At 39.6% G+C, this 24,779-nt stretch overlaps 1 protein-coding gene across 10 annotated transcripts in view; it reads left to right on the forward strand.

Moving 5' to 3' along the window:
- Positions 1–208: 208 nt before the first annotated feature.
- Positions 209–24,779, forward strand: part of ADAM22 (ADAM metallopeptidase domain 22) — a 222,781-nt gene continuing 198,210 nt past the window's right edge. For all 10 annotated transcript variants that reach the window (XR_010663779.1, XM_065939998.1, XM_065939996.1 and 7 more), the window contains exons 1-2: positions 209–331; positions 793–953. Coding sequence is in view for 9 of the 10 variants with exons in the window: in XM_065939998.1 (XP_065796070.1) it covers positions 241–331; positions 793–953 (252 nt within the window). In the remaining variant the exon portion in view is untranslated. The remainder of the gene's footprint in view (positions 332–792; positions 954–24,779) is intronic.

A 24,779-nucleotide genomic window follows, 5' to 3' on the forward strand; every position in this document is an offset into this window, starting at 1 on the left:
CGCCCAATGCAGCACTCGCTCGCTCCCCCCACCAGCGGAAGCGCCCGCGGAACACAATGCAGCACTGAGGCAGCCCCGCGGCGGAGGCTGCAGCGCCTGGGTCGCCACAGCTCGCGTCGGGGCTGGGAGCGGGTGGCCCAGGCTAGCCCCGGGCGCGGGGCGCGGGCCGCGGGATCCGGCCGCGGCTGCCTGGGCATGAGGAGCTGAGCATCTCGGGCGAGGCGGGCGGACGGCAGCACCATGCAGGCGGCGGCGGCGACGGCTGTGTCCGTGCCCTTCTTGCTGCTCTGCGCCCTGGGGACCTGTCCCCCGGCGCGCTGCGGCCGGGCAGGTAAGTTCGCCGTCCTCTGTGGCTCTGGAAAGTACCATTTCCCCGGCATCTTTGCAGCCCTCAAGCGCATGATAAAGGGGCATCCCCATTTCCCGAGTTAGCGGGGAGATTTTTTTATTTAGAAGGGTGGTGGGAAGTGAAGCAAAAATATACTGTGGGGGCGCGCGGATACGTTAGAAGCTTTAGGTCAAATGCTTGTTTTTCTTCGGAAGTAGAAGAGGAATGCGGAGGATGGGAGAGGGGGCTCTGCTTTTGGGCCCCGATCTTGGATGCTCTCAGATGAGCTGGTCCAAGGCTTTGCGTCTGGTGTCTCTGCGTCCTTCCCAGATGGGGTCTGGGAGGGAGGGGAGGTGGGATCTTCTCCGGAGAACCATCGGACCGCAGGATGGACGAGTGTCCGTCAGGGTCATTATTTTCGCCTTTTCTCCCTAATTCTTCCTTCCCCCCTTTCCTGCCTGGAGGAGACGCCCCGTTGACCGAGCTGGAGAGGAGGAACGAGAACCGCTTCCTGGAGCGCCAGAGCATCGTGCCACTCCGGCTCATCTACAGCTCTGGCGGAGAAGACGAAACTGGACACGACGCGCTGGACACGCGGGTGCGGGGCGACCCCAGCAGCGGGCAGGTGAGAGGCGCGGTCCAGGGGGTGGTCCTATGCGCGGCCCGGCCCACTCCGACCCTGCGTTTGCTCTCGGTTGCCCTGGAGATGCAGTGTCTTGGGTGAAAGCAGCGCAATTCTCTTGCGAGTCATATATGGCGCTCCCTGTGCAAAAGAAAGAAGAGAAGGCGGACAAAACCCGCAAAGAGTCACAGGCCCGCGGCTTTGCTCAGGAGGTGTTTGTGCGGGATGCCTCCTTGTGAGCGGCAACCTGAGTGAAGGGGCGGAGACCCTCTCACCGCTGCCAAGCAAAAGGCATGTGTAGGCAAGAAGGCATACAATATTTGAGCAGGATTTACATCATCATTATTGTTGTTGTGGTTGTTGTTGTTGTTTTAATTCTCAAAGAGAAGGCTTTGTGTGATTTAAGTCAAGATTGGTACTGTAGGAAAATAGGAAAAACAAGCGTAGACATCCCTGCTTAAACTTAAACCTTAAAATTAAACTCAACTACAAGGTTCTCAGCTCACTCAATTTGTGGACGTCGGAGATGGACCCATTCAACTCCACCTTTCAAAAAAGACATCCCCTTCTCCCTTTCTTTATTGATAGCAGTCCTCTTGGTGTAATTAGGGCAGTGTGACTTTGGGAGCATTTATAAAATAAAATAAAAGCCTAACTACCGTTTACCATATTTAGGTCAATATCACACATTCACAGATATGCTTGAAAATTCTTTTTTGAACTTACTGTTTAAGTAAATATTTTGGGGCTCTGTAAGCATTTTTTAAAATTTACATATATCGACCTGGCAACCAGTTCATCCACCTGTAAGTACATTTCAGATAGAACATGTTCATGTAGTTGAAAATTTTGCACACTTCACTAAAGTACGCTGAATATTTTTACATGTCTAAATATATTCTTAATATTTTAAGATGTGTCTTGATGTGATAATCATAGTAATTTATTATAAGTGTAAAATATGTGAACATAGAAAAATACTCCTTATTTGTAGCCAAGTACTTAATTTTGTTAAAATGTTAACATGATAGAAATTAAAGTGCTATAGTAATATCCATCAATTAGATTATTATAATAGAAAATTTAATATGTCAAGTTTTAGTGAAGGATCCCATCATTTGAATTGATGTTTTGTAAACACCATTGCCATTATGGGGCTTCCCTGGTGGCTCTGAAGGTAAAGCATCTGTCTGCAATGCTGGAGACCCAGGTTCGATCCCTGGGTCAGGAAGATCCCCTGGAGCAGGAAATAGCAACCCACTCCAGTACTCTTGCCTGGAAAACCCCATGAACAGAGGATCCTGGTAGGCTACAGTCCGTGGGGTCACAAAGAGTCGGACATGACTGAGCACCAAAGTTTTCCATTATAATTTGTTTCCATAGTAAAACTGAAGAAGCATCGGACACTGTTAGAATTACTTCTGTAGAGGAATATTCTCACACTCATTTGCAGCTTTTATTACAAAAAATTTCGAACACACATACACAAAAGTAGACAGACTATTATCATGAACTCTGAGCTTCAGCAATTGGCAACTCATAGCCAATCTCATTTTATATACATCCTATTTTATTTTCTTTTCTGTATTATTTTGAAACATTTCATAAAAAAATATGCACCTCTAAAAGACAAGGATTTTTTAGAAAATGTAATCATGATACTATCATAGCTAATATATATTAAATATGTCAATGTATTATATATAAATATATATAATAGACATATAAATATTATATATATTTAAGTTTGTTTGAACCAGGATCCAGATAATGTTTATAAACTGCAATTCATTTTTTTAAAGCCTCTTTAATGCATGATTTCCCTCATCCTTTTTCTTTCTTTTTTCCATACAATTGAGTCATTGAGGATATGGGGTCTCTCGTCCAGTAGAGTCTTCCACAAGCCAAATTTTTGCTGATATAGACATTGCTTTAAAACAAATCACAGTGCTTTAAAACAAATCAGAGAGGAAGAAAGTAGAGATGGAGAAAAAACAAGCTGCAGGATTGAACCCGGAGACTCCTGGAGCCTCTGCCTCATGCTGGTGATGTCTTTAGGTACCCTCTGCCCTTCTCTGTGTCGGTGAAAGACTGCTATTCTCGGACAACGGGCCGGCCCTCCTTTTTCTTCCCATTTCTGGAATACCACTTTTGTGGGGGGTTTTTTGGTTCATAGATCTCTCCACTTGGGGCAGAAGGCACTTGGGGCCTGTGCAGCTTTTACATCCTACAAGGATAAACCTCACCTTTGAGTAGAATGACCATGACCACCAAATGCCCTCACTTTTGGAGAGGTATGAATGAATTGGTAGGATTTAGCTTAAACAACCGGAGAAGGCAATGGCAACACACTCCAGTGTTCTTGCCTGGAAAATCTCATGGACGGAGGAGCCTGGTGGGCTGCAGTCCATGGGGTCGTGAAGAGTCGGACTTGACTGAGCGACTTCACTTTCACTTTTCACTTTCATGCACTGGAGAAGGAAATGGCAACCCACTCCAGTGTTCTTGCCTGGAGAATCCCAGGGACGGGGGAGCCTGGTGGGCTGCCGTCTATGGGGTCTCACAGAGTCGGACACGACCGAAGCGACTTAGCAGCAGCAGCAGCAGCAGCTTAAATAACAGCGTGAGTAGTTTATTCATTCAAGTCAGAAATGAGAGTGAAGCTGCTGTAATTATGACAGGCAGTTATCTCCATGCCGGCACCTGGTGAGATACACAGAGTGCATGTGTTTGGGTGCTGGGTCTCTGGGGAGCTCCAGCAGTTTAGTATGTTCCTCAGCTCCAGTTAGTGATCACTGACTAGTAGGGCTGAATCTGGCAGAGTTGTAAAGACTTAGTTGCCATATGCCAACACTTCTTCCAGTGAGGAAACTAAGGAGTGGTCCTGCAATGTGTCATTTCTTATTTCATTGAGAAGTGTTCATTGAATCCAAAAACATAAGTTAATTATGTACAGACCTTGTTATTTCTTTGGTGATTAAATGGATGTAATTTATACTCATAAGTATGTTTAGCAACTTCCTTTCTAATAATAAAATTAGGATGCTTTCTGTCAGCTTACAGAGGTATATACTGATTTGTTTATTTAAAAGACATTTATATACTTGAGTTCATGCTGTATACCTTTTTTTTTTTTTTTTGGAAGACCCTGGGGATTTAGAGGTAAAAGATTCAGTTCTAGCCTTTAAGGAGTTTACAGACAAGTAGGAAGATGAATGAATAGATAAGTAGTTACACTGTGTCCTTGTATGTGATTTTCTGGAGGTGATCACAGAGAGATGTGGAAATAGAGAAGACAGTGCTTAACCTAACTGAGCAGTCAGGGTGGGCTCTCAAGGGGAGGCACCATCTGAACTGTGTTTTGAGGGTTGGTAAGAACTCACCAAATTATAGGGAAGAGGTGGTCATATCAAACGAAGGGTCAGCAAGTACATGGACATGTGAAATTAGATGCATTTTTGACTGCAAATAGTTAAGATTTAAGGGACAGAAGAAACAAACCAAAAATAGATGCTGCAGTACTTCCATGACTTGCTGAGGCATTTGGGCTTCTCCTGAAGGCAGTTCAAGGATTTCAGTAAGTAGAGTTATCGACCTACATATAGGTAACCTGCTAGAGTTACTATAGGTAACCTACTAGAGTTACCTATACTATCATTTTGTTATGGTATAACCCTAATTGTTAGAAATGAATAATGTTAATTTCAAAGACTGAGTGAATGTGGTTGTTTTCTTTAATTCATTTTTCAGTGCCAATTCACATACTCATTAAGTTTCATAAGAACTTAGTTACTAAGTATACTTAGCTGCTTAGTATAAAGGAGTTAATATTTATGTAGTACTCAGAACAGTTCTGCATGTTCTACAAGCACTATATGAGTTTTGTTAAATAACATTAACTCCCTTAGGCTGCTTGAGTACTATTTAGAAATTTTATGATATCACTTTAATGTAAAATGGTGCCCTAATTACCAGAATTTAACGCTTTCCCAGAAGTAAGTTACAAATTACTCAAGTTTACATAACTAAGTGGAATCTTAATGGTTATAAAGATGAAAGAAATCTTATAGGTCATCTAACCTAACTGAAGAATCACTTCTTACCTGGTAAGATAGAGTCATTGGTCTAGAGTAGGAAACCAGAAATGTTTTACTTAATGTTTGAGAATGCTCACAAGAACTATGATGGTATAAAACACCTTAATTTTACTTTTACTGTGTCCTTACTTCAGTTTTCATCCCAAAATGGAATTGCACAATTTAAATTTTTGGAAAATTTATTTTAGTTCTGTGGAAATACTGGAAATTTGATAGGTGTGAAATAATTAATTCTGTTGGTATAAGTCCATATCTGTATGGCCAGTTACTTGAATATATACTTTTATTTTCATCCTGAATCAGATGACTGACCCATACTGAAAGCTTATTGTGCCATGAAGTTCTAGAAATGGTAGTCAAAGAAATTGTATTTGATTGTGGGTAACCTTGCTCTCCTCAAGATTGTCTTCCTGATCTGAAGTAATTTCAGTTCTGTAAAAGAGCACGCAGAACTGGACTATTCAAAGTATGCAGTCTTCCTTTCATCTGACTAGAAATTACTTGTGCTGAAAAAATTGTATGTTGCAGATAATAGGATAAAATATATTTTAACAGAACACCCATATAGGCAAGGTATCACCTACGGAGTCCTGCTATTGGTTTGAAACTGATGGTCACGTAATTGCTATTATAAAGAGCAAGCACCTTCCTGGTTACTCTTTTTTTTTCTTTTGTTTTTTGCAAGCCAAGCATGATAGATTTAGCGTAGCATCAAAGATAGGTTATTTGGTGGTTTGTTTTGCTGTGTGGCCACCCCATACATTTTCAATAATTTGTTTGGCAGCAGTAATTGCTTTTGCTACGAGTAGCAGAATTTCTTTTTCTCAGAAGTCTTTGTCAGTGAATAGACAGGCTCCTTGTTTTTTATCTCATTCCCTGGAAAGGGTTTGTAAGCCTCTCAAGTGGTCAAGTGTTGACAACATGGACCTACCATTTATTATAGTTTTGATAATCAGTAATGAATGGGGAAATGCAAGATGGACACAGGATGGCAAGAGATAGCTGTGCACTGTTTTTATCAACATAATTATCTATATGCCTAAGCATGCATGAGCTGCACCAAAAATTGGGTTGTTTCACTTGGGAGCACTGCGTCAGTGTGACCGTCCGTTGTCTGCAGTACTGCCTTCCTGGATAAAAAGGGCTCCTGGGAATTACAGCTTTAGAAATACTTTGCAAGTATAGGACAAACATCTTTTTTTTCCTTAATGTGCATTTGTTAAACCTAAATAGCTCAATATTGATAAAACTGCAACCAGTCAAAAATTTGTTCCACTGTGATAAACAGGAAGGAGTCATTTTTATTTTCCAACCAACCTTCTCTTACAATTACATAATTAAAAGAAAATAAAATTTAAAATTGTAGGAGTATTCTTAGATCTTGTTTTTCAGTCTATGAGATCCCAATTTGTATTTATTTCTTTTGGGAATCTTTGAAATTCTGCCCAATGGTTTTATTGTGCACAAAAGAATGTTGTCTTTCATCACTTCTTTACAGTTACACATGGAAAACTGTGACCAACTCTAAGAGCTTATGGGGTGATAAAAATTGTCCTTAAGTTTTATTTGCTTTCTCTTATTTTAATGAATGCCAAGTGTTCTGTCATTTTTAATGATGAAAGCCTCTTCTAAAAAGTACATGGAGGAAGCCCTGCTTTCTTGTCACATAGGGTTAGTAGTACTCTTTAACTCCAGTGGGGTCCAGATATTGCCACATCCACCATTAAGGATTATGGATAAACCCCAAAGGGAAAAAGATATTATTAAATAGTGGGGGAGGACTCAAGAAAAGGAAAACACCTTGAGATGAATGGCGAGAAGGAGGAAGGAAAGAGAAATCAGGAAGAGATAAATACTTATACAGTGTTGTCATGTTACAGAATACACTAAAATATTTAATAATATTTACTAAACAGTAACGTATGTGGCTACTTTTTATGTGCCAAACAGTTTTCTGAGTACTTGTGACCTATACAACGCATTGCATCCTCACAAGAATCATGTGACAGGTAATATTTAACTGCAAAATTACAAAGCTGGTAGATATCTGAGAGGGTTTTTCAACACAGTCTATTCAGTTCCACTGCACTGCCTGTGTGCTGAAGCACTCTGCTAACTGGCCTTTGTGCAGGAGGTCATCAACATTTCCTTAGATATCATTCAGTGGTGCTGGGATCAATGATTTCTTACATCCATTCCCCTGGAGCTATATATTTCTTGCAGCACTTGAAAATATCTTTAAAAAGTTGTATAGTAGTGAAGTAACTTGCAGAAAATAGTAGAAACGATTCATTTCTACTACCTTGAGAATGGGAATGGAATATATAAAGATATTTAACACTTAAAAGGTGAACAACACCCCTCAAAGGATGTGTGTTTTGTTTTCAGACTGGATGTGCACATTGATCTAATCTTTCTTTGTAAATCAAAGATTTCCGTACCCAATCGTCAATACCAAAATTATATATGCTCTTTTATGGTCTAAGCTTTATAAAGCAGAAATGAAATGCTTAATAGAGCACATATTTGTGTGTACTTTTTCAAATGAAAAGATTTAAAATATCTTTCGTGTCTTCATAGAACAAATAGCTCCAGAGTCCCAAATGTCAAAGCATTCAGCTCAAAGAGATACATAATCAATAATAACCAAAATGATAGCTTCTGTGAACATCTAGCTGGATATGTTCACTTAGGTAATAAAAGCATTAGAAAGCAAATACTGAGGGAAAAAGTTGAAAAATAAGAATTAATATTTACTATTTATGTCAGGCACTGTGCTGAGTGATTTGCAAGTGTTATCTCTCATTATGAGGTAGGCATGATTATACCCATTTTATAGATGAGGAAACTAGGCTTAAGGAAGCTAATTAATCGGCCCAAGTTTATGCAACTGATAAGTAGTAGAACTGGGTTATGAATTCTCAGAGAAAATGTTAGAGATTAACATAAAATAACCCTTTTGTAATCTTTGCTTCTTATTTACTATGTGGTTACCCATTTATCTACGAGTTGGAACAAATGTAGCATTTCTTGAAAACTCTTGACATGATCTCCTATCTACCTGATCTCCTACCTGATCTCCTACCCTACCCTGATCTCCTCCCTTGCTAACTTCATTTAGGGGTGACTTGATGTCATGTTTAGAACTTGTTACAGGTTTTCATTTCCAGAAATGGTTATGATTTCTACTTCTATCTCAGATTTTTTTTTAAAGCATTTAAAACATTTATTTATTTTGACCATGTTGTGAGGTACAGGATCCTAGTTCCCAACCAGAGATTGAATCCATTCCCCTTGCAGTGGAAGCTTGGAGTCCCAACCACTGGACCACCAGGGAAATCCTACCTCAGATATTCTTTTAACCACAAGGAAACATCTGCATGTGCATCTGAATAGCAGCAGAGAACATCTGCACTCTGAGTACTTGTTGGAGTTTTATCTATCAGAAATTCATGTAACAGAAGCTATTTATGGAGAATTATCATCTGTTCTTTTGTAGGGCACTGGCCTCACCTCCAGAGATTCTAGGGTGGGAGTTTTTTTTTTTTTTTTTTTGAAGTCTCCAGGGGATTCCAGTTTGCACCCAGGGCCGAGGAGCTCTTTGTATTCTCAAGATTTAAGTTATTTTTTCATAAATCTCTTTGGATTTCAGTTAGTCACAAGGGAGCTTGGTATTTGAATTGGTATCAGCAGGAGATCTGAGTTCGATCCCTGGGTCGGGAAGATCCCCTGGAGAAGGGAATGGCAGTCTACTCCAGTATTCTTGCCTGCAGAATTCCATGGACAGAGGAGCCTGGTGGGCTACAGTGCATGGGTTGCAAAGAGTTGGACATTACTGAGCAGCTTACACTTTCTCGTCACTCCCCTGATTACTTCAATTTCCCGGCTTTTTCTAAAGGATAATTTGAAGGAATCTTGTAAGAAATATTCCGGCAAAACCAGTTACATGATTTCATTGAAATCGTGGAGAACTTTAAGCATGGTTTCTCATCAGGACCAAGAGGAGAGATTTGTCTTATACTTTTGTTTCCTTCCTTAATGGGGATGCCAAAAGTTTCCAGGAGTGTTGTGCTCTCTTCCAGAGGAGAAATCTTAGCATGAATTTTCATAGTAGCTTCATTCCTAGCTCATTGTCCTGTTCCTGCTCATCATCCCCATTTCAACAAAAAAGTCATCTGAAATCCTCTTGACTCATGGTAACTGATTAACCTGGGAGTTCATATCTGTGCACATTTTCAAGTGCACACGAAGTAAATATTAGGTTTTAAAAATGTGATCTCAAGAGGTTTCATTTGTTTACTTTTTAAAAGCAGTCCTATTCCACTCCCCTCCTTGTCACCAGTACTCTTCTTTCCTTCCTAGCAGTTGACATTCCTTTTAACAATTGACTTGTTTATTGTCTTTCTTTCACTATGCCATCATCAAACTGTAAAAGACACAATAATAGTTATCTTGTCTGTTTGGTCACCACACATCTTCACTGCCTAGAGCAGTGACTGGCACAGAGTTGATGCTTAATAAATATTTATTGAATTAGTGAGTTTTCTTTCTCCCCTGGTTTTCTTATCCACTTGAGATTTTTTTCTTGTAATTATCCACATAAAACAAGCTGAACTCTTTTTTGGAATACAGTTGTGTTCCAAATGAATAAATGCATGAATAATTTTTTGTGTTTTCAAATATTGAATGTACAGCTCCTTTGATAATTATAACTATTTGACACAGAAATGGAGTATAAAATGCTATATTTCAAAAAATATGAAGACATCATATAGAAAAACTGATCTTAAAGTTCTAGGTGTCCTTCTTCATTTTACCTTTTGAGTTGCTTTTAAGACAGAAATCTGTTTTCCCCAGAGCAGACTATTATGTATAAATTTATTTTGAAAATAAAATTTAAAATGTAGTACTATGATCCAGAAATATCAGCAGTTCTAAAGCTGGACAGAGAAGGAAAAAGTTTAATCCCTCTTTCCCTCTGCCCCACCCCGTCCCACCATCTATTTGTTGTTTGTATTGAAGGGATATTTCAGAATTATATTCATCTGTAAGGGTCTGTGCTTAGTCGCTCAGTCATATCCAACTATTTGTGACCCTGTGGACTGTAGCCCACCAGGCTCCTCTGCCCGTGGGATTTTTCAGGCAAGAATACTGGAGTGGGTTGCCATTACCTTCAACATTTTTTTTCTCCTTTTTAAAAATTAATTTTTTATCAGGAGATTTTAGCAGTTAGCAATAGTTGCCCCTTTGCTGCATTTTTTCTTTTGTCCCAAGTAAAAGAACATTAGATGACTCTTTGAAGATGGGAAATCAATGATACTTTCCTGAAACTCGGCCTCAAGAGCTCACATTTTACAAGTCATTTTAAAATTTTCTATGTAAGTTCCATATATATGCGTTAGTATACTGTACGTGAGACAAGTGCTCAGGGCTGGTGCACTGGGAAGACCCAGAGGGACGGGATGGGGAGGGAGGCGGGAAGGGGGATCAGGATGGGGAACACATGTAAATCCATGGCTGATTCATGTCAATGTATGGCAAAAACCACTACAGTATTGTAAAGTAATTAACCTCCAACTAATAAAAATAAATGAAAAAAATTTTTCTACGTAAGGAAGTAGAATGGGTGGAAAGTTCTTTTCAACCACTTATTCTGACTGGCATGGACTTATGTCTCTAGCTTTCCCTTCTGGTTGGTCAATTTCTATTCTTATATACTTTTTTTTTTTTTTCAATTTGCCTTTTAAGCAGGCTTGTTTGTGAGAAATTGAGGTCAGGACGTTAGTATCAGGCTGGTACACACCAATTGCTACACCTGGTCAGAGCTTAAGTTCTGGGATCAATGGTTTCTCTTTCTTTGGATTAGATTAGCCAAATGCTGCAGAGGGAAATGCCACTTCACAGACCTGATGTCCATGAATTCCCTCATGGGTTTTTAGTGCCTTTGAAATATCCTATGAGGAGTCTGGCTTAGAACCTACCTATGGATCCATAGCAGTCAAGGTTATACGGGGCAGTAGCGATCTAGGAGAGGCTAGAGTAAGAGAAGTTGGCAGAAGAGTGATCTTGAGAGATCAGAACGTGGACAGGAACAGACTGTGGGTATAAGGGTGGTGGAAGGTGAGATTCAGGAAAATTAAAAATATCAGATCTAGAGAGAAGATACTGGGTCCACTGTGTCTGCTCAGTCCAGCATCCTCCTGGCTCAACTAGAGAAAGAGACCTGAAGGAGTCTGAGGCACTTTCTAAGGTTTTAATCTTAGCCCACAAGGTTTCAGTGGTTGGCTCCACTCTTATGTTTTAAAAGAGAACTTTGTGTTTTTTAGGCAGACTTGCTCTGATGACCCCTGGGATTGTTTCCATGCCCCCACGAACATGTTTGGTTCAGGGGGAAGAGCTACTTTCTCCTCTTCCCTCTTCTTCCCCCTTCACTCCTCTCCCCACTCCTTCCTCCTCTTCTCTTCCCCATTAATGTAATTCAGACTGCAGACTGTGCCTCTCCTGGGTCAGAGATGATACTTACATAAAGATTGATTTCTTAACTCGTGTAAGAGTTGATGCTCTGAAAAATCATATTTAGCTTGTACGAAAGGAGCAATGGGCTTATTTTGCATGCACTTGGTATGTGTTCAAAATGCATGTTAATAATAGAAGAATCTTGTTAGTGGAAGTTTGGAAAATTTGTTCTTCTTGAGATGGATAATTTTGGTGTTCAGTCTCCGTTTTCTATAAATACTGGGTCATTTTCACGGTTAGTTTGGTGTCACCTGCGGTTTAGTAATAGTTTAGGAATACTTTCATGTACTTCTGAAGAAAACTTTAGGAAAGTGTTTAATAAGAAGAATGGGAAGTTGTTTGTTTTCTTTTTTTACAGATGCATTTACAAATTTACCATTGTGCTAAATAATCAAGCCATTTCTTAGGAAGAATTTTATTGACTATGACAGAAACTTAAACATCATTGAAGACCATGGAAGTTTTGTTTCAGGATCACAAAATTGTTCTTACACTTTAGGATCTTATACAGCTTGCTTAGCTATAAATAGCACATTCCTATTTTTCAAACTGATTTCCTCATAAAAGTACCTGAAAGCTTATACAGATATTGATTGATAAGAAGGTGGGCGAAATTCAAGTTGTATTCATTGCTGTCACTAAAGTTGAAGCCATTTCTGACTGGATGAGTGACTAGAGATGAGGGTATTTCAAACCATGGTGTATAGTAACTTTTGCTGGTTCTCAGTGTCCTCCAGAGTGGAAAAAAGAGAAAAATATTGTTCCTGCAATACTGTGATTTTTCATTTCATTTAGTTTCTGAGGTAAGTTTAGCATGATGGCCTTAGAGTTCTTACTGATCTTGCATGGACAGTATTCTCTCATAATTAATGAAGCGATAGTACTAGTCATTCAAACTTAACCAACTTAATGAAATCTACTTGAGGTCATTGATTAATGTGTTGTCTAGGGTGTTATTTTAAGTGTTCTGATTATGAAATCATGAAGTTTGCAGTTGTCCTTGGGTGATGGGATAAAAATTATTTCAATTTAATTGTAGGAAAAACATGGTGTTAAGCCATGCACGCTCATCCGCATTTTTATTTCTTCCCAATGTTGAGCTCAGAGCCTTGTAGGTAGAAAGTGCTCAACAGGCAAATGAGAACTGGATTTATTGCCATGAGGTAGAGAGTCTATTCCTTTCTTATACCTCCAGACCCTTGTTGTTACAGTAGGTGTTCCCTGGTCAATTTTTTCTTTCCTTTCCTCTCATTTTTTTCTTTTCTCAGCTCTCTGTGCAGGCTCATCGCATCCCCACTGCCTCTTTCCATTTGTCATCTTTCTGTGAACATGATCTTGCTCCGTTCACTTTCCCTGTGACCCTTGGTTTATTTTGTATTTTCCCCCCTACTTTCTTTCTGTCAAGTGCCTCGTTTTCTCATAGCAACTGAAGTAAAAACAAGCCTCTGAAATGTTATTTATATTCAGTGCTGGGAACCATCCCTGTCGCTTGTTGCTGGACTGACTTATTTTGGGATTTGCAAAATGTGTTATAGTTCAACAAGCTTCCCACTCTACTACTTACCTTTAAGTTTGTTTTTTATCTGATTTTTCCTTTTGTTTCTCTTGTTTCCCTTAAACTGCCCCTCATTCATTTTCTTCTTTGAGTGTGGATTGCATGGAGTATCACTTCTGCTCTTTGCTGTTGGAATAGTCACCTTCCGAAAATCATTCTTCTTGTTCTCACTGCTCATAATCCCGTGACCTTAAACTCTGAGTTATGTGCCTGGTCCACCCTCCATGCTTGCTGAACGGTTATTTCTTGAAGTCTTCCAGAGAGGTTGACTGCTCCATTGCTGCAGAATTATGATGCAGAATTGTGCAGTGATGAAGCACTTTAACAGGTATCCTGAAAGTTCAGCTTGCCTCACAGGCTTGACATAAAATGATAGGAATTTTGTGTGTGTTGGTGCAGTGCTATTGGAGTATTGGTCATTTGGGTGTGTTAATAAAAGGTGCATGGGTACTTGGTCTCTTCAGTCATGTTTGACTCTTTGCACCCATGGACTGTAGCCTGCCAGGCCTCTCTGTCCATGAGATTATTCAGGCAAGAATACTGGAGTGGGTTGCCATGCCCTCCTCCAGGGGATCTTCTCAAGCCAGGGATAGAACCTATGTCTCCTTTATCTCCTGCATTGGTAGATAGATTCTTTACCACTAGCGCCACCTGGGAGGACTTGTCCTCGTGAGATGGACCTAATGCTGGGCTGGAACTTTGTCATTTGTGGTCACTATTATTTGCTCACTGCTGAACACTCTGCTTGATGGAGAGTTGGTGCTCAGCAAACGTTTATGATCTGCCTGTTTCAGTTTCAGAGATGCAGAAAAGGAGTTCTGGTGTGACCATTTATGTGACTGATTTTATGTACTTCTGATGGGTTTCCAACCATCACAATATTTCTTTATTTTGGATTGTTAAAATCTTTTGTTGGGAGGAGGTTGAGAGGAATACAGGCCTCCTTCCACATTTATACCTTTATCTCTGACCTCTTTCTTCCTCTTCCCTCGACAGTCTTTTTCCTCCCTCCATTTATTTGGCCGCAGTAGGTCTTAATTGTGGCATGAAGGATCTTTTGTTGTGGCATGTGGGATCTAGTTCCCTGACCAGGGATCAAACCTTGGCCCCCTGCCTTAGGAGCGCAGTTTTATCCACTGGACCATCAGGGAAGTTCCCAAGTACATTCTTGTCTGCCTGGTCTAACAGTCTCCCTGTATATATAGAACTCCCAGGTTCTGTGAGGATCCCGTCATTGTGAGAGTTTGAGCTGCAGTAGCTGTCCCTCCTGTTTCACAAGTGAGGTCGGGTTTGTTAGGAAAGGCAGGGCCATGAGGATAAGCAGAAAGAAAGCTAGAGAAAGTGGCGGGAACTCGGACAGTAATGGTCAGGCTGATATTCTACCATATAAAGCAGGCGTGTTGTCTCTCAGCTGCTTTAACCACTGTGACAAACTCATTCATGTCATTTTCTAAGCCCTGTCTCTCCCAACACAAATAAATCCAAGCTATTTAACTTTTGTGTGTGACTTTGTTCATCAGATTGCCATTTGCTGCCTGGAGCTGCATTTTCTTTAAGACAGTGATGTCTGTCTTCAGGGAAAATGACATATAGTATTTTTGATAGTTTTAAACTCATATGACATATTTAGCTAAGGAGTTTTCATGATATTTGTTCGTGAAGTATTGAATTTTTTTCCTTGAACCAAGGACAAAATCCTCTTTTTTTTCTCCCTATAGCTAAGCCTCTAATAATTTCTTATCTAATATTTTGTTTTATTTTTATTTTTCGCAAATCTTTACCTCCTTATTGTGGACTAACAAGTTAACATAAAATATTTAATTTGTCTTTTAGACAGTAGATACTACTCTTATGGTAACTGTTACTCCATGAAATCTACATGCTCTAAAAGATCTGCACATTTGATTTAAATCAGAAAAAACACTGGTGAAGAATAGCAACTTTGGAATAAGTAGATACCTAGGGAGGGATGGCACTCTGAGATGCTTTCAAGCATCAATATCTTAGTGTGAATGAAGGATTGATCTGAAAGTAGATTTATGATCAGAAAAGAAAGTAAGGGCTTGTGTTGGTGAGGGGTCCCACATTGAAATGTTAAGATTGAGAAGTGCTGGTCACTCAGTTATGTCCAATTTCTTGCGACCCCTGGACTGTAGCCCGCCAGGCTCCTCTGTCCATGGGATTCTCCAGGCAAGAATACTAGAGTGGGTTGTCATTTTCTCCTCCAGCGGATCTTCCTGACCCAGGGATTGAACCCTGATCTCCTGCATTACAAGCAGATTCTTTACTGTCTGAACCACCAGAGAACCCTAAGATCAAGAAGCTGGCCCACAAAAATGAACTCTTCAACAGTTTTCATGTCTTCAGCTGATATAGTGTAATCTCAGGAACAAAATGACTCATATTTGAATTATATATTTATAAGATCATTATTCAAGCATAATTTGCATACCATGGAATTCACCCATTTAACAACAGTGTACAGTTCAGAGTTTCTTAGTATACTCAAACAAGTATGCAGGCATCACCATAATCAATCTTAAACATCACCTCAGAATGAAACAGTTTCACCACCTCATATACATTTGCCAAACTCCCACCCTGCCTATCTCCACCCCAAGTCCTAGGCAACCACTAGTCTACTTTCTGTCTTTATAGCTCTGCCTGTTCTATGCATTTCAAATAAATGGACTCATACACTATCTGGTCTTTTGTGACTCACTTCTTTTACTGAGCATAATGATTTCAAGGTTTATCCATGTTGTAGCATGTGTTTTTACCTTCTTCCTTTTTATTGATGAATAACATGCCATTATTTATCCATTCACTTTGAGGGAGATTTGGCTTGTTTCCACTTTGGGGAAATTATGCATAAAACTGCTATGAAGATTTGTGTTGATGTTTTTGTATCACCATGTGAAAACACGACATGCACCAAAGATCAATACAAGTGTGTTGTGACACACGCAGTGCATGCTTTTCCTTCTACTCTGCTCTTTGCCATTTTCTAAAAAATCCTGGCTGTGGTGCACTAAAGTGATTAGTCCTCTAATGGGTCAGATCTGACCCACAGTTTAAAAATCTGTCCTGCAGAGCCCTGACAGTGGAAGCCAGTGGTACTTGTGAGGCTGCTCTGGTTAAGGCTTTATAGATGGAGTCCCGTGCCTCCTGGCAGCTTGCAGCTGCTAATTTTTGTTTCTTATAGTTTTTCTGGCAACAGTATTAAAGACATATCTATGGTTGTGTTACTCACCTCTGAGCTGTTATGTGTGGCACCAGTGAAAACTGATGAATATAAAATATGGCATATGAAAATTTCTTCAAGACACCTTTTGTTACTTTTTTAAAAATTTGAAAATCTTATGTCTTAAAAAAATCTTATGTCTTATAGTAGTTTAAGCGTATTTTAAAAAGTAGATAGAATAATGTGATAAACACTCTTGTACTCACCACCCAGTGTCAATAGCATTTAGTAGTTTGTTTTTTTTTTAAAGAGATAAACGTTATAGAGGCAGGTGATACCTTTCCTTCCCAGAGGAATTATCTTGTAGTTAGTGGGCATCTTTTCTGGCTTTGTTTTCATACTATATAAGCATTTAATCATAAACAGTGTATGTATATTACTATTTTGTACTTTTAAATGTATATATTTGTTATCATACATATCCTTTTGCCATTTCTCAACTTTGATTTTTAATCTCTTATCTTGACACAGGTAAAATGATGCACTTCTTTTTATTGCTATCTTTCTTTCCATTTTTTTTAAGCCTACCCTCATTTATGTATTCATTGTCCTAGTAATGGCATTTATAGATTGACCTTGATTTTTTGATGCTATAAGTAGTGTCTGCCATTGAAACATACATGTGCGTGTGTTTCTGCAGGGCATACATTTAGAAGTGAAGTTGTTGGTTCTTAGGGTTTGTCATTCTTGACGTCTGCGCATATAAACAACTCTCACAATGATATACCAATTTATACTCTATCTGCCATGTATGAGAATTTCTGTGTATTCCCATCTTTATCATTTGGAATCAGAAGAGTTAAAATTTCTAACAATATTATTGGTGTTAAATAGTGTCTAATTACTTTGCTTTCCATTTTCTTGATGATTCATGAGGTAGAGCCTTTAGTAATCTGTATTTCTTCCTTTGAATGGCCTAATCATAGGCTTTCCCCATTTTTCAAATGTCTTTCCTATTGATTTATAGGCACTTTAAGTATGTCATGGATTTTTTTCCTATTATTGGTTATCTCTGTTGCAGACACTTTAAATATTGGGTCTTATCTATTCATTCTCATGGTATCTTTTGTTGTAATAGATTAAAAGCTTTTTCTTGATGTTATCCATGTCAATTATATTTTTCGTGATTGTGTTGTGTAATACTATACTACTGCAGAGTCTACTAGAGTTTCAGAATAAATCTTCATTTTTAGTAAGATAACTCCCTGATAAACCATTTTCTTCTAAGGAAGTATTATAGGATAGAGATTGAGTTAGAGAACCTGGAATTAAGCACATGCATTCCAAGCCCATCTTTGCCAGTGGCTGCACTTAACTTCTCTAATCCTGAGTTTTTACATCAATAAAATAGGGATAAGAATAGCACCCACATCATATGTTGTGAGGTTTAAGGAGGTAATATGCATAAAGCTTGTAGCTAAGCATTTGGCATAGAGTAAGAGCTGGTAGCACAGCAGGTGAAGAATCTGCCTGCAATGCAGGAGACCCCAGTTGGATTCCTGGGTCACCAGAAAATCCCCTGGAGAAAGGGTAGGCTACCCACCTCAGTATTTTGGGGCTTCCCTGGTGGCTCAGTAAGTAAAGAATCAGCCCACAATGTGGGAGACCTGGGTTCGATCCCTGGGTTGGGAAGGTCCCCTGGAGGAGGGCATGGCAACCCACTCCAGGATTCTTGCCTGGAGAATCCCCATGGACAGAGGGGCCTGGTGGGCTGCAGTCCATGGGTTCACAAAGAGTCAGATGCGACTAAACACAGCACAGCAAAACACAAGAACTGTATATATGACTTCACTGGTAGCTCAGCAGTAACAAATCTACCCTCAGTGCGGGAGATGCAGGTTCAATCCCTGGGTCAGAAAGATCCCCTGGAAGAGAAAATGGTAACCTGCTCCAGCATTCTTGCCTGGAGAATCCCATGGACAGAGGAGCCTGGCGGGCTACAATTCATAGGGTTGCAGAAGAGTCATACACAACTGAATGACTGAATACAACACAACAACAAGGGCTCTATACTTGTTAGCTCTCTCTCTCTCTCTCTTTTCTTTAGCTCCCATAATGATCATTTCTTAGTGTAAATAACTGCAAAATTTCTTGGGAACACAAATCACTGGTTTTCTTCGATTGTTTTCACAAGAGCTGTGATTTGCATTGAACCTTCCAGGAGGTGGAACAGTTTGGACCCTCGTGCTAATTCTGGGTACCAATTCTGAGCTCACTGCATTTTTTTTTTTTTTCAGGAATTTAACAAAGCAAGTTAACATTGCCCTTTTTCTCCTCCCACATAATAATGGTTAAACATCCAGTGTAATTTGTTTTCTTACAATTAAATGAGTAACAATGCAGCTCCATTATTTTGGGATGAGAAGCATCTCTGCATTCGCTGAACCCTCATGAATCTGCCTGCAATGCGGGAGACCTGGGTTCCATTCCTGGGTTGGGAAGATACCCTGGAGAAGGGAATGGCTGCCCACTCCCGTATTCTGGCCTGCAGAATTCCATGGATTGTACAGTCCATGGGGTTGCAAAGATTTGGACACGACTGAGTGACTTTCACTTTCACTTCTTTCAATAGTCAATAGTCTATATTCTCATAGGACTGCTCCCTACTGGGAGGTGAGGGAAGGTAGGGAGACCACGACTTGAAGACATTAACAGGCAGCGAGATAAAGGTTGGACCAGAGTTCCCAAGCTAGGCTGAGTGTTGGAATCTGTATTTTTAACTTTAGTAGAAAATAGGGTGCCCCATTTTAATAGCTTGTTTTATTTTATTATTTTAAAAACATGTTTTGTCTGAAGAACTTCAAAAGGCAAAAATCTAAGAGGACAGACAGTTGAGGAAGAAAGGGCTCCCCAAAATTTTATAAAAGGTAGCAGCTGCTAAAAGAAAGACCATACCTTTCCTGCATTTGAAATATGTTTATGGCCACAATCTTGATTTTCAACATAGTGTTTTAATAGCAGCCTTATTGAAATAAAATTTGTGTACCATAAAATTCATCCTTTGAAAGTGTACGTTCAGTGGGGTCTTTTTATAAAGATTTTTTTTAATGTGGATCATTTTTAAATGAATTTGTCACAGTATTGCTCCTGTTTTAGTTTTTTGGCCTTGAAGCATGTGGAATCTTAACTCCCTGACCAGGGCATACCCTGCATGGGAAGACGAGGTCTTAACCACCAGATAGCTAGAGATGTCCCCAGTCAGTGGTTTTTAATATAGCTTTTAATGAACCTTTTAGTCATTCTCAGTTCTCAGTTTTCCCTTTCTCTTCTTTCTATTTTTTGTCATTCTGTTGTTTTTGGTACCATTGTAAAGCAGTCATTATCATCAGTTCCTTTCCTCAGCTTCTTGTTGAGCTGACTCGGCCTACCATTGGATGTGGCCTTCAGCTCCATGAAAGAACTTCCATTATCTTGCAGTGGATTCCCATATTTAATAAATATTTTAGCACTCAATCATCAACCATGTGTTTCTGAATTTCCAACAGTTTTCAACAAACAGTCTTTCTAAAATCTGTTATTCTGAAGTTAATTGTTTGTGTTGTTTCTCTTTCTCAGGAAATAATTGGGTTCGAAGAAGCCCGTATGCTTTCCTTTTAGCATCATATGCTCCCTGCAGAAAGTGTTCGGCAGAGAGCAGCTCTAAGTGCAGATATTATTGTTGCTGGTGGTGTTAGTGATGTGTGTATGTATGTGTGTGTATATCTGTCTGGAGAGTCTTCATGGAGTAGCCCATCTCTGTCGGACCACTGGGTCTGTTTTAGGTCTCACATTTCCCTGAATGAGAGAAAAACCTACACTTGTCTCTGCACCTCTGGCCCTTGTGCAGTTGGGTATTTTAGTTATGTTAGAGCTATTAATCATGCCTTTTTATAGCTCTTGTTCTCTGCAGTGTTGTTTCACTAGAACTAGAGAGTCTTGATTTTTCTTTTCCTTGTTCTATCTTTGAATAATGAGGGAGCTGAGAAGACCACAAATATTTAATAGACTTAGATTCTGTTCCTTTTCTTATAAAGTTTAAACTTGCCAGCTTTGCAATTGAAACTTTTCCATTGCTTCCTTCATTTTTCAGATTAAGCCTCCATAACTGTTTTGGGCAATATTAACATAGGGTGTGTGTGTGTGCACATGCTTGCACACTCATGGATGTGTGTGATGGGATTATTTCCTGTGATTTCATGTGTGAGCTGATATTTAAAAAATCTGTCCCCTAATATTTATTTAGGGCCTACTATAGGAAAGCACTATCTGGCTTTTTGGGATATATAAATGAATTAAAAAAAAACAAATTTGTTTCTTCATGGGACTTATGTTCTAGTAGACAGGCAAAACCATTATAAATGATAAATTGTTTAGTATAGCAGGAGGTGATAAGTAGCATGAAAAACAAAATAAAAAAGTATAGCATTGTAATGGATATTGGGAGTGCCTGCCAGGGGTGTGGGGAACATAGATTGTAATTTTCCATAGGATGATCCAATAGATCTAAGAAAGAAGGTGACATTGGGAAAAGCTTGAAGGAAGTGGTAAGTGAGCCAGGTTTTTCTGAGGAAGAGTATTTCAGTAGGGGAGAATAACTGGTACAATGACCCTGAGTCTAGAGCATGTCTATCAAGTATGAGTAACAAGACTACTCCAGAGAAGATGGGTGATGGAAGATCTCAATTAAAACTGTACTGGGGGAAATATTTTAAAATATCCATATCTCTGGCAATAGTTTCCATTTCATTCTGTGTTCTCTCCAAAGAAGACCACACAAATTTTCACAATAGTATCTGAGTGTAATCTGTTCCCTACCCCCAAAACAATGCACGTGGATTCTTTGCAAGACAGTATTACTTTAGGTTGGTAGGTAGGTAGGTAGTTTTAGTCATTCAGTCATGTCTGATGCTCGCAACCCCATGGATTGTAGCCCGCCAGGCTCCTCTGTCCATGGGATTTCCCAGACAAGAATACTTGAGTGAGTTGCCATTTCCTTCTCCTGGGGATCTTCCCAACCCGGGGATTGAACCAGCGTCTCCTGCATTGTCAGCAGATTCTTTACCGACTGAGTCAGCAGGAAGCCCAAGTATTTGATGCACTTAAATGTACTTCCCTTTTATGTTTATACTTGCATGGCTATGGATCACTCTTTAGGATGTTTTACCCTGTGTAGTTGGTACATATTTTTAGTGCTAGCCTGCTATAAAGCGTACAAAGTAGCAGATAGTTTCTGCTGTGCCTAACAGAGGAGAGGCATACTTTCAAGTCATTTTTGAACATATCCTGTTTCACAAAGAGAGGAAATAGGTCTAAATTACATTAAGAGAGTTCTGTTAGCTATTGAAGAGGAAAAAGATAATTCAGCATTGAGAAAAACTGCAATTAAAGGTTGTCTCAAAAATGTACAAAATAGTCTCCACAATCATTTTTTCAAGATGCTTTTGAGTAGATGTTTGTTTCTTTCTCAGGTGAGAAATGAATCACATAATTCACTGAGGTTCCCTAAAACTCAAAGTTTCATCCTTCTCCCTCTGAACTACAGATAATGCAAATTGCAAGCCATGTAGCCAAATGGCTACAAACGCACCAACAAATGTTGGTTGAATAAAATGAGCACAAGGTCCCAGGTAAGAAATTTTTAAGCAGAATCAAGAGAGCATATGCTGTTAAAGCTTTTACCCTGTATAACAGTGATGGTGCTTACAAGCTACTAGAGAACCAAATAAAGAAACCAATAAAATGATTGGTTTGTCTAACCATATGAAAGCAACCCTTATTAGGGTGATATTTCTGAGAACTACTTTCCAAAATGGAAAGTAATTCAGAACTTGCAAAATAATGTTTGTTAATCTTATTGTCAGATAAGTGTTGTCAGAATTATTTTAAATTTGTAAGTGAGCATGTGTCATGTGCCAAGGGAGGTACTCAGTGTTGGGAATACATAGGCGGTTGGTCCAGAGTTGAGAGTGGAGGGTAATATAGCTGTGGGGCGTGGACCTCAAGAGAGAGGAGCAGAGGAACTGTCATCTGGAAGTGACTGGAGGGAAGCAATAATTCTAGGGAATTCCTTGGTCGTCCAGTGATTAAGACTCAGGGTTTTCACTGCAGTAGCCCGGGTTCAATTCCTATTGGCAGAGATGAGATCTGGGAGGACATACAGCCAAAAATAAAAAATAAAAAATCTGACTCTGGATATAACACAGAATTCACTCCCTCTCTCTCTCACATACACACTCAAACTTCACACACACACACACACACTCAGACTTGTGCTGCTCATTCGGTGTAATAATAATAGCTTCAAAGGATCTAGACTTTCTGTGTACTTTACAGGCATCCAGTCTTCTCAGCAATCTTCAGAAGTTGATGCTACTGTTCCCATCTACTAAATGGAGAAACTGAGGCCCAGGGAACTTAAATGACTTGCCCAAGATCAGTCACTTTGGGAAGGGGTAGAGGGAGGCTTTGAAACAGGAAATTTGGCTCTAGAATCGGGAGTCTAAGTTGCTACCCTCTGCCACTTTTTGTAAATAACTGCTCACAGTTTTAGAAGAGAAGGAAAACTTTAGGACAAAAAGAGCTTGGTTCTGGGTTATGTTACTGCCTTGTACAAGAGTAGTAACATGTTTTAACTAGACAATAAAAATCTGTAGACAGGGGTTGTATCTTTCTCAGAGTCTGTTGTGGTTCACACCTAGGGATTCAGAATGTGATGGTTATGGAGGTGGAACCTGCCAGGAAGGCCAGAGAAGGACAAAAAGGTCGGCTTGGTGGCAGCGTGCTGAGGATGCTTGTACTGGGAACATTTTGATCAAGAGTCTTTGCCAGGAGGCAGCTTCCCAGAAACTCAGTGGGGATAGTTCACAGGGACGACCTACACTTCTCAGAAGTAAAGAAATTCTCCCAGGGTATCATTTAATAAATTAATTGAAAAGTGAACTGTGTGTGTTACTTCAAGGTATGCATTTGCTTCAGAGCAACAAGAAGTTTAAAAAGAACACAACACAAAACTATTATAAAGGGAACAGAAAGAAAGGCTGTGCCCAGCCCTTTTCCTTTGTAAACGAGAATCAGGGTATCTTGCAGAAATCCTTTCTTTAACCCAGCATGTCAGTTGCAGAGAGGCCTCGTTAAACTGCTGTAATTTGCCCTCAATAGAGGCAACAACTAGAGAGTTTGGTTTATTCAGCTTTCTGTCAAAACGTATCAACAGCATAGAAGCCTGGGTCATGTATGGAACTCTGAAAACAGTTGAGTGCCCCTGCATGCTTGCTCTTTTGTTAAGGCTGAGAGTTGAAGCGAGGAAGATGTGAATAGCTCTAAACAAGCTATTGCCTCCCAAGCTCCACTGACCTGCCTTCACAAGGTCGTGACTCCTTGTGATCCTATCCGTGTGTCCTTTCTGGCTTTTTTTTTTTTTTCTGCCAACCATACGGGTTGTAGGATCTTAGTTCTCCACCAGGAATTGAACCCAGGCCCCCAGCAGCGAAAGCATGGTGTCCTAACCATTGGACCGCCAGAGAATTCTCTATCCTTCCCCTTTCTAACACATGATATCGTTCCTCTCTAGAGTTGAGCTGACACCAGTGAAGCACAGAGTGGTCAGGGACTTCCCTGGTTGTTGAGTGGTTAAGACTTCATGCTTCCAACGCAGGGGGGCATGGATTTGATCCCTGGTGGGGGAACTGAGATCCCACAACCTGTGCGATGTGGCCAAAAAGAAAAAAAAAAAAAGAGTGATCAGACTTTTGTTTTCTTTTTATATGCAGACACAATTCAAAACAATAGTTAGAAATCTCAGAAATTTTGTTGTGTTATTTTGCTGTAATAAAGACATTTTGGGCCTACGGGCTAGTCTACATTTGATTCTGACTTTATATCACTAGATACTGTTAGCTTGTCCTAGGTCCAGACATCTTCCAGTGAGGATCTATTTCCTGTCTTTTTTTAGGGCAGCAGCTATTCTTTCTATCAGATCTTTTTAGAGTTGGACTCAACAGCACTTACAGAGTTTACTTGTTTCAAGTAGTATTTATTTTCTAGGTTACCATTGGTTACAAGCTATGGTGTGTGCACATGTACCCAAGTACATGCATGTGCAAGCATTATTGGATGTACAATGGATAACGCTGACTTGGTCTGGTGAGTTTTTCTGTCTCAATAGCAGTATCTCTTATTAGAGATAGAAATTCTGCTATAAGAGATTATTTGCAGTCAATGTATTTAAAAATTTATTTTTATGAACAGCACTGATCTATTTAATATCCTTTGTACATTCACACCTGAGTGTATTTTAAAAATGCAGAATGTCATCCATGTATAGATGTGTAAGTTTTACTCAATGAAAAACTATCTTGATTTCACTGACATAAATATTTTCTTCAGATCACTTTTAATATATCCAAAGAGCCCATTTAAATGGTGGTCTGTGTACATGA

This window comes from Muntiacus reevesi, chromosome 6 (genome assembly GCF_963930625.1).
Source record: "Muntiacus reevesi chromosome 6, mMunRee1.1, whole genome shotgun sequence".
In the NCBI taxonomy this organism is placed as follows: domain Eukaryota; kingdom Metazoa; phylum Chordata; class Mammalia; order Artiodactyla; family Cervidae; genus Muntiacus; species Muntiacus reevesi.